The sequence below is a fragment of the Dryobates pubescens genome, chromosome 24 (assembly GCF_014839835.1).
Source record: "Dryobates pubescens isolate bDryPub1 chromosome 24, bDryPub1.pri, whole genome shotgun sequence".
Classification (NCBI taxonomy): Eukaryota; Metazoa; Chordata; class Aves; order Piciformes; family Picidae; genus Dryobates; species Dryobates pubescens.
The window spans coordinates 2,878,124-2,895,142 of NC_071635.1; the positions used below are offsets into that span (position 1 = coordinate 2,878,124).

A 17,019-nucleotide genomic window follows, 5' to 3' on the forward strand; every position below is an offset into this window, starting at 1 on the left:
TGACAGCCACGGTCGAGGTTTGTTTCTCCTGGATTTTGGATGCTCTTGCTGTGGGGCTGGGAAAAGACAGGGTGAAACTGATCGTCTGGGATTCCTTCCTGCTTTTGCCGTGCTGGGGGCTGCACAGCCAGCTCCCAAACCCCCTCCTCAGGAGCCGGAGCAGTTGGGAGCCACCTGCCCCTTACCCCAGCCCCTTTCACCGACTCTGTATCCTTGGGAACAAACTCCTCCTCTGGAGCCGGTGCTCTGTGGGAGGGGAGAGCCAACAACCGCCGCAGTGTCATTCAAAATCCGTCTTCAGCGGGAAACTTGATAGCTTTTCTCCATCAGAGCCCTGGCAGGGTGGCTTCCTGTGGAGTTTTCCCTCTCCTGGCAAGCAGGTGTTTGCACTTTTGGTTTTCTTTTGTCTACTCTGTTGTGGAAGTCCTGGTGTTGAGCACTCTTTCCTGCTTCCCCCTGCCACTCCTGAGACAGCAATTACAGCCTGGAGACAGAATTACTCTTTTAGGATGTAAGTCCTTGATAACTTTTCTCCTATTTGGGGAATATTTCTGAGGAAAAAAAAAAAATAACTGAAGAATCACCACAGGTTTGCCAGCAAGGTGTGAATATAAACTTTTTGTGTCTAAAATAATCCACAGAGAGGGCTGTTCAGGGCAGGTGTAGCATCACAGGAAGGTAATGGAGTAATCTATGCCAGCGGGGGGCTTTGCTTCTAAAATACCTTGGCCATACTCATCAGTCATTCCAGATTTTGTTTTAAAATGGCTTAGACAGTTAAAGAATAGTTTTATTTTCCTCAGGAAACGAACCTTTCTGAACAGTCTGTGTTTCTTCATATGCTACATGTCAAACAGAAATGCCTGCAGAATCTGCCCTGCTCTTCGCAGGCTGAGCTCAGACACAGGGCTGGTGGTGAGACACTGGAGCAGGTTGCCCAGGGAGGTTGTGGGTGTTCCCGCCCTGGGGGTGTTCAAGGCCAGGCTGGATGAGGCCTCGAGCAACCTGGGCTGGTGGGAGGGCTCCCTGCCCGTGGCAGGGGGTTGGAACTGGATGATCTTCAAGGTCTCTTCCAACCCAAACGATTGTGTGAATCTAAGAACTTAAACCGTGGGAGCAGAGGGGGGCAGTGTTGCTCTGATGAACTCCATTTGCCAAAGAACTTAGAAGGAATTTAGGCAAAGTCAGAGCAGCTGCCAGCAAGGAAGCAGAGTCTGTACTGATGGTTAAGTGTAGAGTTTGATTGTGAGCTCTGAAAACAGAAATCAATAGTCATTTCCCCTGCTTTAGCAGTGCAGTGCTTGATGACTGAGGGAAAGGGTTCTGACATGACTCTGTTCTAAATTTATTTTCTTTTACACTGAAACTGTGCAAAATTGTAATTCAGTTATGTTAATCTGTGTGGACAGCACTCTTCTCAAGCCAGGTCACTTCTCTTGCACCCCATCAGAGAGTATCTTAGCTCTGTCCTGAGAGGAACTCCTTGTAGAAGTCCTCCCTTATAGCAAGCAGTGCTAAGATACTTGTGCTATTTGAGGCTCTTGCCAGAGGCAAGATGACCAAAAGAAGGGTTGTGTTTAATAGCCTGAAATGTTTCTATATAGGTGAGTGGCCTAAAAGTTGCTGCTATCTCTAGTGTTCTAAACCCCTTTGGTTTCTTTGGGTATCACCAAGAGGATAGCATTGTGAGAATAGCCCAGGCAGACTTCTCCATAGGTTGTGTGTCAGTAACACGGATGGGAACTGAGTTCTCTGAGCACCTGACAGACTTCTAACCCCTGGGTGAAGTAAGAGCTGGCTGAGGAAGCAGGACAGTGTCTGTCAGCCCTTTTTGGGATGATGATCAAGCCTCTTTCCTTAGCTGCTAGTGGATCTCTGATACATGCCAGGTGGGCCCAGGTGAACCTCATGAGGTTCAACAAGACCCAGTGCAGGATCCTGCACCTGGGCTGGAACAATCCTCATAATCAGTACAAGCTGGGGAGGAGGCAGTGGAAAGCAGCCCTGTGGAAAAGGACTGGGGAGTTTTGGTGGATGAGAAGATGGTGTCCTCGCAACCCAGGGGGCCCATGGCATCCTAGGCCAGCTGATGGAGAGAAGTGATTCTGCCACTTTGGTAAGACCTCACTTGAGTACCGTGTCCAGCTCTGGAGCCCTCAACATAGGACGGACATGGACCTAATGGAGCAGGTCCAGAGGAGGGCCACGATCAGGGGTCTGGAGCAGCTGCAGTGCCCTGCAGCAGCACAGCCCTGCAGTGAGGACAGGCTGCGGCCTGCAGTGCCCTGCCACGATCAGGGGTCTGGAGCAGCCCTGCAGTGAGGACAGGCTGCGGCCTTGCGGTACCTGAGGGGACCTATGAAAGGCCTGCACAGGCCTGCTCCCAAAGGCCTGCAGGGATAGGCCGAGGGACAATGATTTGAAGTGAGAGGAGATTTAGATTGGTTGTGAGGAACAAGTTCTGCACCATGGTGGTGCTGGAACACTGCAACAAGTTGCTCAGGGAGGTAATTGAGGCTCCATGCTTGGAGATGTTCAAGGTCAGGCTCTGAGCAGCCTGCTCCAGTGGAGGATGTCCCTGCTGACTGCAGGGGAGTCGGACTGGATGAGCTTTGGAGGTCCCTTCCAACCCAGACCATTCTATGATTCTGGTTTTAGAGCTGGATTGGCAGTATAAAGGACTGAAAATCTGGAAGTAGAAGGAGAAAATTGTTGCAGTGGTGACGAGTTTGCTGTAGTTGTTGGCAAAAATGATGCTGAAATGAATTGCAGTGCTGGAGCAGAATTAAAACTGGACCTCAGAAGTGCTGAGGATAACTTTTAATCATCATCACTTCAGGCACTGAGAGAAACACAGCTCTTACTGCAATTCTGCTGTCTGCAGGCTGGTGCAATGATCAACATCTTTAGAAGTTGATAAAATCCAGAGAAGGGCCTTGGCTTGTTAACAGGCTGGCATGTTCTTACACAGTCTTAAATAGTCCTGATGGCTATAGATAGGAGGATGTATGGCCCCAAGAGGCAGCTCCTGGAGACTGAGCCTGTCTCTGGAAGGCCTGTGGAGGGACAGAAATGAATTGCTCTTTGTGGTGACTTGAAATTGAGGGGTTTTACAGTGAAACACTAGCAGTGTAAAACCACAGAAATCTGATTTGAGTCAGGCTAAAGGGTGAGCTCCAGATAAAAGCAATCTGTGAGCCTGACCAGGATGTGAGGCTAATGAAAACTCAGCCCCTGGGAGGGCAGCAGAGGGGACAAAGCTCAAAATAAGCAAGGATTGAGGATCATCTACCATGAAAAATAAAGGGAGGGGCCTCTTTCCTGAATTCCTCTGCATGGCTGTTGGGAATGAGAGCTGGGAGACATGGGGCAAAGAGAAGGGGAAACTGTGACATCTTAAACGGAGTGGGGCAGTGTGAAGGGCATGAACAAATGTGAAGATTTTAGAGTCAGCTTTCTCCCCACAGTTCACTATGGGTTTGTTAACACAAGATCTTCACAGCTTTCAAAGCCCAATGGAGAAATAATATACATCCCAGGGACTATAAGATCAAAAGTGTGAGCCTCTGAGAGGCAGAGGCACTACTATTTGTTTACTCAGGAGGAAAGGGAGTGGTCTGAGGGCTACCCTCTCTATCATCCTCTTCAAGGGCTCATAAAAACAAGAAAACAAAAAAGTTTTTAAACACCTTTGGTGATACATGCTGTCAGCCCCTGTTTAAGTGAGCCTTAAACTTCTATGTCTCTTTAACTCACATGCCTCAGCCTCTGTATGTGTATGCAAGAGCTGATGCACTCACATCAATAACTTCTACAGCAATCACTGGCCACTGCTCACATTAATCAAACCATCTTGAGTTTTTAGTGTGCTGCTTATTCCATGTATTGGGACAACACTGAAGTGTTGGGTTGTTGGTTTTGTGGTGGTGTTTTGTTGTTGGTTTTGTTTTGGGTTTGGGTTTTTTTTTTGATACTGTAGATGGGAGAAAGAAATAAATGCAGGGAAGTTGGTAGGCTCCATGAGGAGGAAAAGCACTTTATGAGAGCAGAATCGTTAGCAGCGCTCCACTGTGCTGGTTTGGAACATGCCCATTGTATTTTCAGCAGCTGGCAGTTTGGATTGTTACAATTCCTTGGCAAGTACAATAGAAAGATGGTGGTTTCCGGGGGGCATAATAAAAGGGTGAGCCCCAGCTCTTGCAGGCTGCATTTTATAATTGCACGCTTGATGTGCACAATTGGGCAGCACTGCCTTGCTTGCCTTAATCCATCTCTTTCACGCTCGCTCTCACTTCCTCACCCTCCCTCACAGCAGCAGTGGCTGCTGCAACTTTGGCAGCTCATCGTGGAGAGCACGGAAAATGAGAAGAGCTCGGCTCAACGTTTTCCCCAGAGGATTCCTTTCACCTGCTTCTCCAGCTTTCCTGGTGGACGTTTTTGCACTTTGAAATTCAATAAATATTGGAGTGATTTCACCTTTTGAAGCCCCTCTAACTAGTCTCAGGCATGGACTTGCTCTCTTCTCCTCCCCCAGCCTTTTTCCACCCCCCCCCTTCCTCTCTCCTTTTTGACAAGTCAAATTCGTGAAGTAAGCAGCAGAGTAACTGAGAGCGCGGAGGGAGAAGACGCTGCCATTCTTTTAGTGCAGTGGGCTGAGGCAAAAAGGGCATTGTAATGGTAAACCGCATGCAGAAAGGAAGAAAAGACCGATAATCAATCACAAATGAAGCATTCCTTTGGATTTTGGCAACTTGCTGCCCAGGGGCTTTTAAATCCATACACTTTTTTGGGGGTCTTTTGTTTGTTTGTTTGTTTTTTCTTTGGGGGGATTTTTTTACCCTCCTCCTTAAAAGTGCAACTTTGATATCTGGAAGCCAGGAAGAGAAATCTTTACAAAACCACCATGCCCAGGATACCTGGGAACAGGGAAAAAGCCCAGTGCTGAAACACCAGTAAAACATCACAGCTCTGGAGGAGAATCAGCCTGCTGAAATGTTGATGGGAAGTGTTTTTAACCCATCACCTTGGACTCAGCTCTGAAGGAAAAAAACAAACTATCAACAAAAAAGCTGTTTCAGACTCTTCTTGTTTCACGTGCCGAGGGATGACTTGTGGTGGGCTTCTAGAGAGTCGAATCTCCACCTGCTTTGCTCTGTGATTGCCTGAGTGGGTTTTGTATATTTGACTGAGTATGAGATAGGACAGCTGAGGATGTTAGACAATATTAACACCAGCATATCATCTCCAGAGGCCAGCATTACCCACCAAGGAAGATACATCTACCTGGAGGCATTGCTTCAAGGAGGTGCTCCATGGGGATTCACCCTGAAAGGAGGGCTGGAGCACGGGGAGCCATTAATCATCTCAAAGGTATTTCTCTTATTTTAAATGGAATACAGGTTGGGAGTGGGTTTGGATTTAAAGGGTGAGACTTGTAAAATAACACTGAAATGTTGGATTTGACACTGTGTCTGGCTTGGGTTTGCAAGCCCTTGAGCAGCTATTCGAGTCAGGAGGTTTGTTTAGAAGCTACATGCCTGAGAGACACGAGAATTCTCAGCACGGTGTGACTATCAAAGTGCAGGAAGTGTCCTGCCTTGATGAAACTGGCTTTTTATATTTCACTGCTAGGAATGGGAGTGAGTAGAGGACTCTGAGGGGGTGAGCTTGTGTCACAGAGCATATCTGAGCAGGTTCAGTAATCCAGCAGCAGCACTTCTGCCGAGAACAGACAGTAAGTGCTCTCAGTCACAGGGTGGGATGTTGGCTAATTACAAACGTGTGTGGAAACACAATAATAAATACCTGTACCTGGTTGGTATGTGTGTATTTTATGCTGTGGTAGCAGCTTTCTTACCCTACATACTCTCTACTTGCTGAATATCTATTAAATATGGGGCACCTGCAAGATTTTGGGCATTTTAATTATGTGTAATTGAGTATTGTCAACAGGCAGGTAGCAGCACAGCTCACAAGGATATTTTGAGGGAGGGATAAAAAGGGGGGGAGCTAATTTTTCTCATCAGAACTGAGCTGTTAAAAGTACCCAGCTACCTCAAGCTGCAGATAGTGATGACTGATTTTCAAAATGAAATTGAAATTCTGAATATCTACAAGAGGTTTGACCTGGGGTCCCTAAAACTGTTTTGAAGGTAGGATTTAAGTAATTCTGCAATTTGACCTCTGGTGGCTTTTAACTATATTTCTCTGCCTTGTCATCTCTGGTGCATTCTGCCTTATAGCCTGCATTTATGTAGTGAGCTGCTAGGTGCATACATGTAATTCTGTCTAACATTAATCCCTGGGATGTAAGTGGGGAATTGAAAGGATCAGAACCATTGCTGGCTAAAAGAAATGCTGATACTTAGAACCAGTGTTATTCAAACCCTCCAGCTCCCAGTGCAAACCCATTCACAGGAAGATTGTCACTCACTTGAATAGTTCACCTGAAAGAAATGATTTATACTTAGTGCATCTGCGTACTGAAAGTTGAAGAGAGGAACTCCGTAACAGTTCTTTCATCAGAAACAGAGTTCAGAAACTTCACAGAACCATCTTTCTTGCAGAATCTTCTTGGAGGTAGTGTGCTCTAGCCACCTAAAGCCAAACTGGCCAGCCTGAAGTGGTTAGTTTTTTGACTTTTATAAACCTGAGGGACTCCCACTTCAGCCAGGTTGTTCACTTGGATTGGCAGTGTGCTGCATTTGTGAGGGGAAAAAGTTCCTTTTGGCTTTGACATTCTTTGGTGATGTAAAAAGCACCACCCCCTCTTATTTTTACTTTTTTCCCCCCTCTTTTTAATTGGAGGCAGGGAGGCAGAGAGGAAGCCAGATAGCTCTGGCTGCTGAACATTAATTAATCTATGGGATTTGGTTGCCACAACAACCAGGCCCCTTAATGTCAAACATGCCTGGAGTGTGCATAGTGCCACTGGGAGCTGTGTGACTTGTGCCTGCCTTCTGTGAAACAACGCTGAAAAAATGTGCAGGGGTTTTTGGTGGTTTGTGGGGTGGTTTTTTTTTGAGTGGGTGTTGGGTTTGGTTTTCTCTCCCCACAACTTTGTGCTGTCAGTGTGAGCATTCTGTTGTTCTGCTTGTGCAAAGCTGGAGAATGGCTTGCCTGTGCAAGCTGTGCTTTCTGGAATTCATGCAGCACCTATAGCTGTTCCCTGGTTGCCAGTTTCAGCTGAGAAATTCCTCTGGTGTTTGAATTCACTGTGTGCTCCACAACTAATTGTGTATTATTTAGCTAATTACTTCACAGTATAATCAGAAGACTTAATGAGGAACTGTGGAGAAATGATGAATTGAATCATGTTGTAAGTTGAATTCATAGAATCCTAGAATGGTTTGGGTTGGAAGGGACCTTGAAGACCATCCAGTTCCAGCCCCTTGCCACGGGCAGTGTGTGGTGGGTTGAAACCCTACAATTACCACAGCAGGGACACCTTCCACCAGCCCAGGTTATATAAGGCCTCATCTAATCTGGCCTTGAACACCTCCAGGGAGAAGGCATCCACAACCTCTCTGGGCACCCCCTTCCAGTGTCTCCCCACCCTCACTGTACAGAATTCTGTACTCACAATAATACTTCTAGAACCGTAGAAAGTCTGGGTTGGAAGAGACCATTGAAGATCTCACTACATGCAATAACAGTTCTGACTAATGTCACCTATGAATAGCAGGAAATCTGGATGTCCATTTTAATTTCTTAAGGTAGGAGTTTTATCACAGAACCACAGAATGCCAATTTGGAAGGGACCCCAAGGATCATCTGTTCCAACCTTCCTAGGTGACAGTGCCTGGTTTATGTCTGTTTCACCTCCTGTCCTGTTTTGACTGCCTGCCTTGACAGAGTGGTGGTTTCAGCAAATATTTAAGCTGGTGCCCCTGAAAGCTTGCAACATGACTTAAAACAATCCAAGTAACATCGAATATTGTTACAGAGTACAGGACACAGAGAGAATCTGTTTGAATGCCATAGCTCTTTCGAACCATGGGGAGCTGGTGCTCATTTGGGACTCAAATTTTGGACTCAGCTTCAGAACAAAGACTGTTATAGAAGTTTAAAACCATGATGAGTGGATTTATGAGAGGCCCAAGTGCATGACAGCTGATTCTTGCAGCCCTGTGCAGTTCTTTTGAAAAGGCAGATTTGAAATACACCAAAAAGTTACCCCAAAGCAATGGGAGCAACAGTTGGAAGTGTTCAGTTGCAAAAGCTAGAGCTGGAAGAAGGTGCTGGGTTAGAGGTCTGATTACCAGGGGTTTATGCTTCCAAATGAGAAGTTATCTGCCTTCTTGCAGCCAAAGCCCCCTTGCTGTATTGCTGTGCTTCTATGCAAGGAGGCAGCCTGAGCTGTGTGTGGCTGAGTGCACAGAGAGGCAAACTTGACGTTAAACACACTAGGAAATGCTTTGCTGAATCAGCCACGATGCTCAGCACATCAGGCAACCAAAGCTAAATCAACTTGTCAGAAATGTTGGTTGTGCAGCTAACATGAAATTAGGTAGTTAAAAGAGATTAACTTTCAATGCTCATGCTCTTTTTCCCTGTGGAAAGACAAATCTATGCTGAAGCGGTTATATGGCAGCTAGTTTAGAGTCCTCAGCACAGGTCTCCTCATACTGTATTCTGCTGGAGCTGATGGCAGACCATAAACAAATTTATTACATCCAACCCACATTTTTCCCTTCTCCACACAGGAAGCTGCTTTGACACTTGCTGTAGTCATAGAATGGTTTGGATTGGAAAGGACTTTAAAGATCTTCTAGTTCCAATTCCCCTGCCACGGGCAGGGACACCTCCCACTTTTTCACTGTATCTCTTCTGATCTACTGGGAGGGAACTGTTGAAGTTTCCATTTCAAAGCCATGTTACACACTGGTTATTCACTTAGGGTCATAGGTATGGATCAAAGACAGGTGTATAATGCAGCAGACCCTTAGAAATGTGTTTTACCTTCTGTAAGGACAGAACAAGAATGAGAGAGAAGAACTACATGAGTGCTGATTTCTCACAGGACGTGGAGGGGTGGCACATTTGTTATTCCTCCACTTTTATCCACTGGGAAAGCACTAAATGAGCAGTAAGTGGGAAGTAATTTGTCTATGACTAAACCATAATGTAATTGCTTGTGCTTGGCCTCAGTCCATAGGGAGCAAAAAGATGCTCCTGTGAGCAAAAAGAGGTACAGGCCTGCACTGCCTGCATCCTGTCTGGCCTGTAGTGAAAAAAAGCCAAAGACCAAACCAGCCTGGTCAGTGGAAATGATTTCTTCCCAGCTGTCCTCTCCCTTCTCTCCAATGCTTCTTCTAGGCCTGGCACTGGAGAAAGGTGTGCTCTGTCTGCTGGTGAGCTGTGGGGTTCACTCTGCAAAATCACCTGCCTGCACACCTGACTCTTGTAGCTGGTCTGTGGCAAAGCACCAGGGAGCTGCCTGACCGCAGAGAATGAGGGAATCTGGATGCTGCAGACCTATGCTCTCGCGGAAGCAGAGAGGAACTGATGCTGTGATTGTTTCAGAAAGCAGAAGAGCAGTTCCTCCCCACTCTTCCTTGTTTCTCAGGGCTCAGATTAGGGCCCCACGAAAGACTGCTGATGCCAGCACAAGGGACAGGATCATCTACCTTTTCTTAAAGCTAGGAGCTGTGTGATGAAAAGGCTTCTATTGTCAGCCCCCTCCGTTAGGCTGCCCATCGTCCTCTAGCACAAAAAGACTTCTGTTCACTTTCCCAGCCCTGAATTAGCAATCACAGACAAACTGACTGGCTGACGTGAGCAGTGCCTTGCTGGGCATTGCTGCTGCACCAGCAAAGTCAGGAGGAGCTTTTCAGGCTGACAGGGTCTGTCTCCAGCTGACCAGTCATGCTTTAGGGTTGCCTCTTTAGTAGAGATCATCTCAAGCTGTGAAGTTTAGGTCCAAATCCACAGCGACAGCTGCTGTGAAAGATCAGGTCTCCAGCATCACACTGCAACTGCATGACTTAGAGAGGACCATGTGCAATGCAATGTCCTTTGAAGTCACAAAAAGGTGTAATAGGAGAAACATTTTCTTCTCAGGTTCTTGGAGAGAGAGGAATTCTGTGTGACTAAACACAACCTGTAATCCTTAGGGTCAATAAATGGAGCCTTCATAAATCCTGCCCTGGCTTTAGCTGACACAGAGGAGATTAGGGAAGTGCCATGTCTCCTTGTTCTCTTGGCTGTTGCAGGTGTAACCAGAGTTAAGATTTACACTGATCCTGGAATGAGAAGCACAGAGCTCTCTCTTTAAAGCAGTGTTTGTGCAGAATAGATGATTGCTTGTGAAAGGCTCTACTACCTTGAACCTTTCCCATGCTTCCTGGGAGCCCAAGGAGTAGGAACTAAACCCACCATTGATTACAGAGCTGGAGCTGAGCTAATCTTGTTTCAAATTTCACCAGTGCTTGCCTTCAGGATCTTTTGATGAAGCTCAAAATTGCAGGATGGATCTATTGTGTGTGAACTACTCAGACTTTGGGAGGGATCTTTGAGGGTGACAATGAGCTGAACTGTAATTTGCTTTCCAACAGATATTGATAATCAAAGAAAAAAAAATATCCAGAGGCCTTTGAAAACAGATTGATAAACTACAAAATCTTTGTCACATTTGTTTCCAAAGCCTCGAGTGGATTCCCATCTGGTGGCAGCAGAGAGCATCCAAAATCAGTGTCAGAAACCCCTGAAATTGTTGGAATCCATCGGTCCAGGAGGCAAATCTCTCCCCCACTTAAGAGCTGAAGCAATAGGCTTTGCCTTTGAGTATGAACAACAGAAACTGAGGGGTTTCTGGAGTCTTCAGGTTGCATTTCTGATCCTGCCTAGGAGAGGCTTCCTTTTTCTGCCTGACACGGACATGTCCTTATGCTTGGAACAGGGAATATCCAGCTAAAAACAGAAAACCACACTTCAGCACCAGGACTAGCTTGTCTGCAGGAAGGTTTGGCTTCCTCTAACCACATCAGTCTCACTCCTTGGATTTCTCTTTGTGAAGTTAGCAGAGTGGTCTGTCTTATGAATGCCTGCCAGGGTGGGTGCTGAGCATGACCAAGCCTGCTGAGTGCACCTGAGATGTGGAAATCAGCCCCTTGGGTAGCCCAAACTTACTCAGCAGTCATGGTTTGGAGGTGCCCTGAAAACGTGTCTTGGCTGGAGCAGGATATTGATCCTTGCTGTGTGGCAGATGAATAGAATTTGGAAGTGAAGATTTGAAGTGCACTAAGCATGTTTCTCCTTTTCCTTATGATCTCATCTTAGACTCCCACATCTGTGTGTGTGTCTCATCCCAAATGTTCCTGCCTTCTTTGTAATTCCACTTAACCCCCTCAGCACTGGCTCCCTTACTAGGTCCTTCCAGGGCAATCTGGACTGTATACTTCAAAGAATGCCAGGCTGGAAGGACCCCTAAGGATCATCTGGTCCAACCTTTCTAGGTGATAGTGTAGTTGAAATTATCTGGCCCAGAACCCTGTCAAGCTGAGTCTTAAAACTCATGATGATTCCAGTCTCTGACTGTTCTCACAGTTCTTCTGGATTCCAACGGGAATCTCCCCAGCAGTAACCTGTTCCCATCGCTCCTTGACTTTTCCATGGGACTCCTTGTAAAAAAGGGCTTCAGATGGCCTTGCCAGAACCCTAGCTCTCTAAAGAGACTCTGGTCAGAGGGTGTTAAATGCCAGGAAGCATCTTTCCCCTGTGGAAATACAGTCTAGGTCTATGATCACTCTTAGCAACCTGAGGGGGGAAAAACCTCTTATTAACAGTGAGTTTGTTTGAAGCACGACAGGACTCCTGTAGGTTCATTTGCATGGCTCAGTTGGAAACCCTCCCCATTCCAGCCAGACACTGCCTGTTTCTGTTTCCACAGCTCTTGGTACTTTACCATCAACTCACACCCTCCCCCCCCACCCCAAATAAATGATTCCATGTTTCTGGGTCGACTGAAATTAGGCAAAGGACAAAGAGGAACAGCCAAGAGCAGCTTATCCAGGACACAGCATGTTAACATCCTAACTGCTAGTCAAGCATCATATTAATTTTTCACACTTGCATGAAAAAAAAAATCCCACCCCCCCCCCCCCCCCCCCTAAAAAAAAGTAGTGAAATAAATTCAAGCCCCAGTGAAGAACGATTCCTGCTGATAAGAAAATGACTGTGCTTAAATTCATCACCAGAATGGGCTGTGGGATACATTTCAAAGCACAGGGCGAGGAATAAGCTCCCCAATCCCATTAAGAAATAACAGGATTTATGTGCATTCCTCCCATATATTAACTTTCCCCTCTGGAAACGTCTTGTGCTGAGTTGGTGCCATTTTGGAGGCAGGTGCAGTGTTTTGCAGTTCCCACAGACCTTTGCACATAATCTGCCAGGCTGAAAGCCGCTGCCTATTCTGCCTCAAGAATGGGGATTTTCCGAGGCGCGGCTGAATGACGAGCCTGGCTGACCAATGTCCCGGCTCCGTGCTCTCCTGGGATTCAGTCACACATTCTCCAGCGATGCTGTAAGCAGTGCTGGCCTGCCCATATCAGCAGTTCAAATGGCTTAAACGGCAGCCAGCAGAGATAGAAGAGATACTGGACTTCACCAGGCAGCACGAGCAGTGGGGTGAGATACAGAGGGCACAGAGGGGAGATTTGTCATCGCGAAGGTGATGTGGAGTTGTGATTCATCTGGTGGCTGTGTGCCATGGGTAGCATCTTAAAAGCCAACAGTAAATAATGCAGCAGCTCCAAACAACATTGTTGTTACCTGAGGCAGCAAATTCTCTGGTGTGCTTCCAGACTGGGTTCTTCCTTTCATCCATTGCCTGGATGTGTTCCTGTGTGACCTGCCCTAGGGGATCCTTCTCTGGCAGGGGGATTGGACACGATGCTTTCTAGAGGTTCCTCCTAGCCCCTAACATTCTGTGATTCCAAGATCAGGCCTTATGTTTTTGTATATTGACTGACGACCAATCTTGCCAGGGGACTGAGAGACATCCACATTTCTCAGATGCAGTCTCAGAGAAACTGGGAAATGAGCTGATGGAATTCAGACCAAAGATCTGGCTCTTTTCCAGGAGCAAATCCATGGCAAGATGCATTTCCAGCTTCAAGAAAGAGACTTCAAATGCAGGAAGAAATGTAAAACATTTGGGCAGAGAGGGATGGGGTCATGGGGGAATCTTCATTTTTATCAATGATCCCACTCTCCTCCCTCCTGCCCTGCTCCATTTCATGTTTGCTTAAAAGCAGTTGCCAGTGTTTGTTGAACAGTGTCAGCAGAGAAGGGATGCAGCCACTGACCTGACTATAAGGCCACAGCAAAAGGTTAGTAGAATTAGTCTTGTAGTGCAGACTTGTATTAATAGTTGTATTGTGGTGGTGTTGGCACCAGCTCTGCAATTAAAGAACTTGTTGGCACTCTTCCCTAGGTTAAATTACTACCACTGTTCCCCCTGCTTGCAAGTCAATGAATACAACACTTTTGGGGAGGCAAGTTCAAACATTTTTGTCCTTTTGGGATTCTGCACATTTCTGGTCTCAAGCTAAGAGGTTTCTGCTGGCTTTGCAAGCAGACCTCTGTCATTGTCTTGTCTCTGCAAATCAATGTTGGAATAACCAAGCAGGGAAGGAACTGGGTGAGTGGGAGAAGCACAACAAAAGGCTGATGTAGAAACAAATGCCCTTAGGAGGGGTCCTTGCTTTCTCTCATGGATGTTGCAGAGGATTAGCTTTCCATCACAGCTTCATCAGGGGCAACTTGCCCTTTTTATCAGCACAGAAAGGCAGCCACAGACATGGCAGGGGGCATCCCTGTCAAGGAGTGCAAAGCAGCCACTTTTGCCAGCCCAAGATGCTCTTTAGTCGCTGGAAATTGCCTCCCCCCTGCCCCTTCTGTTCTGCAGGGGCCACTCACAGCCCTTGGAAAATTCTTCATTTCCATTTTAGCAACAGTTCCTTCTACCTGGAGAAATCTGCCTCTAATTTAGAGCTGGATGTTGGCCTACCAGGCAGTCCCTATGTCTTCACCTGTTCACAGGGGCAGATCTAAGAACTGTTTTTCTCTGGCATATCTTAACATTGCTTTGGGTTTTCAGCAAAGCTAAGGACTCAGCTGCAGTCCTCTTCATGACCTACATGACAACTAAGACACAGTCCAGGCCTTTAGAGTAGCTAACTGTGGAGATCAGACACAACAACTGGAAGTGCTTCAGTCCCTATTTCCCTGTGACCAGTGCTGAAAAGCAGCCAAGACTGCAGGGTGTCTGTGATGGTTCATGGATTCATAGAATAGTTTAGGTTGGAAGAGACCTTCAAGATCATCTAATTCCAACTCCCCTGTCATGGGCAGGGACATTTCCACCAGCCCAGGTTGCTCAAGGCCTCGTCCAAGCTGGCCTTGAGCACCTCCAGGGAGGGGGCATACATACAGGGAGGTGGTGGAGTCACAGTCCCTGGAAGTGTTCAAGAGGGGATTGGACATGGCAGTTGAAGCCATGGTTTAGTTAGTCAAGAGGTGTTGGGTGACAGGTTGGACTTGATGATCTCTGAGGTCTTTTCCAACCTTATTGATTCTATTATTCTATGTTCTAAGTGTTGGCAGTGTCAGGTAGATAAGGAAGGCCAAGTTACAAAGACATCTCTCTGCACCTGAGAGACTGTGGCTTCTCAAACTCTGCACATCCCTGCAAAGTCCCTAACCAAAAAATCCCACAAGAACCTAGGGGGGAAAATAAAAAGGGGCAAAAGAAGAAGATGGACAAAAAGAGAGTGTGGCTGTCTCCTAGCTGCTCAACAGGCAACTCTGAGATCTTTCTGGCCAGATCAACTGAAGCTGAATTTGTCATTGTTTGGCTTGTGTCACCCAGCTGGTCGGGTCAGAGAGCTTCTGTGACCTGTGTGCACAAGTGATGGACAGGTCTGTAGAGGGCATTATCACAACATAATCAGATGGAGTGAAAGGAAAACCATGTGTGCCTTTCTTAACTTAGTCCCCCTGCTCTCCAGATCTTTAGCATAATGCATCTTTTCTTATTTTCTTCTAAATCTGTTCATGCTTCTGCTATGGAATAAGGTTTTCCCAGCAAAGTATGGCCTGGAGACTACTAAAGGGAGCTCTCCCAAGGATCCACAGAGATCTGCAAGGATTCTGTTGTGCTGCTAAAGGAAGCATTAATCATGGTCAGAAATATTTCCTGCTGGGTTGCAGTGTGACTTCTGGTTTCCTCTGTCCCTCAGGCACTTGTGGAAATTTCAACTGACAAGGAGATGGTTTTGAGGTTTTTTGCTGGTTTAAGTTAGCTAAATTGGTTTTGGAGGGTCTCTAAGTTGTGAGTGGTATTACTGTTCTTGCCAAACCCAACAGCAGAGAGGAAGAAAAACACTAGAAGCCCCAAGACCCTGGGCAGGAGGAGACCAGAGGAAGAATTCTGTTGGCCTGGGGACTTTGAAACTCCCTTTTGTCTTTTTGTATGCCTGTATCTATGTGTTGCTGGATTGAGGGGAGTGGAGGGGGGAACAGTGCTTTTGGAGCAGGTGGTGTCAGGAGTTTGGTTAACTTGACCATAAGTTATAGGCAAATGATGGTATCCCCAGGATAAATATTGATTGATTTACATTTGGGCTGTGTGCTGCTTAGCAAAATGTTCTGCACTGGTAGGCATTCTGCTCTCTGGCTGATGTACACAGCACCTGGAAATGGCTTGTTTGATGTCACACAGGCAGTGTCACTTTCTCTAACCCTTAGACATGTTTGCAGTTGGATTCCTGCTGGCAGAGATCCTGCCACCAAAACCCTGTTCAGAGACTTAGGGCTTAACCAAGGGCATGAATCTCTTATCAGAATCAGCATGTGTTTGGGAAGTGTTCCCACTGCTGACATGTCACCAACAGGATGTCATCACCTAAGTCACACAGGCATTTAAGAAAGCTTTGCAGGAGCACTCAGCATCCAGGGAAGGTTCCCTGGTCCTAAGTTGTAGGACTGAATACTCTTTAAAAATCTGACTCAAGTTCCCTGTTGGCTGCTGCTCTTATTCATTACTACTCAGAAGCTCTCTCCCATGCTCTCTCTCCACCCTTTGCCCATGAATACCACAGTGGAGAGAGGCACAGAGAAAGAGCACTGTGAAGTTACTCTGCTGTGATGACCATCATCCTCAGGGCTGGTGAGGGGATCTCCACAGGAGAAGGGAAATTCCTATGGCCTGAGCTAAAAGGCTCAGCTCTAATCATAAGGTCAAGAAGGTTCCTGGAGGTGTTCAAGAAACTTGTGGCCAAGGCACTTGGGGATATAGTTTAGTGGCCATGGTGGTCTTAGGTTGATGGTTGGACTGGATGATCTCAGAGGGCTTTTCCAGCCAAAACAAATCTGTGGTTCTGTAGGTGGGTAAGGCCAGGAAGGAGACACTGTGTGTTCAATGTTAGTGCTTCGCCTTCCCCCACAGCTCCAAAACGTTGTTGTTTCAACTATCCTAAATAACTTCTGAGATTTGGCTCTAAACAGAGGGGTAGCACTAATCCAGGGAAAGAGGTTTTGGTAGTGTAAGTCCTTGTCAGTGGAGCAGCTTGTGAGAGTGAAGCAGCTTTGCTTAAAGCTGCCTTGTCTACACCAGTTGAGTCCTCCTGTGCCAGCATTACATTCATCTGTGGAAGCTCCACTTGAAGTGGCACCACAGGCGTGTGTTAGAGGGATGCAGACATCCCTCAGCCGCGATGAATGTTGGACAGCTGAGACTTTGTCACCTGTTTGGCAGTTCTTTTCTCTCTAACTCCCAGCTCTTGAGTTGGCACAGAATCTTAGAATGATGGAATTTTTTCAGTTGGAAAAGACTTTTGAGATCACTGAGTCCAACCTTCAACCTAACACCACCACGGCCACTAAACGATGTCCCCAGGTGCCATGTCCACATGGTCCTTGAAAACTTCCAGGGATGGGGACTCCACCACCTCCCTGGGCAGCCTCTTCCAATCCCTGACTGCTCTTGCAGTAAAGAAATTTTTCCTCATCTCC

The 17,019-nt window shown here is 46.7% G+C and overlaps 1 protein-coding gene across 1 annotated transcript in view; it reads left to right on the top strand.

The window, feature by feature from the left end:
* The first annotated feature begins 5,211 nt into the window (after nucleotides 1-5,211).
* Nucleotides 5,212-17,019, top strand: part of SHROOM3 (shroom family member 3) — a 129,452-nt gene continuing 117,644 nt past the window's right edge. Inside the window, exon 1 of the mRNA XM_009911744.2 lies at nucleotides 5,212-5,370. Within this exon, the coding sequence (XP_009910046.2) occupies nucleotides 5,212-5,370 (159 nt within the window). The remainder of the gene's footprint in view (nucleotides 5,371-17,019) is intronic.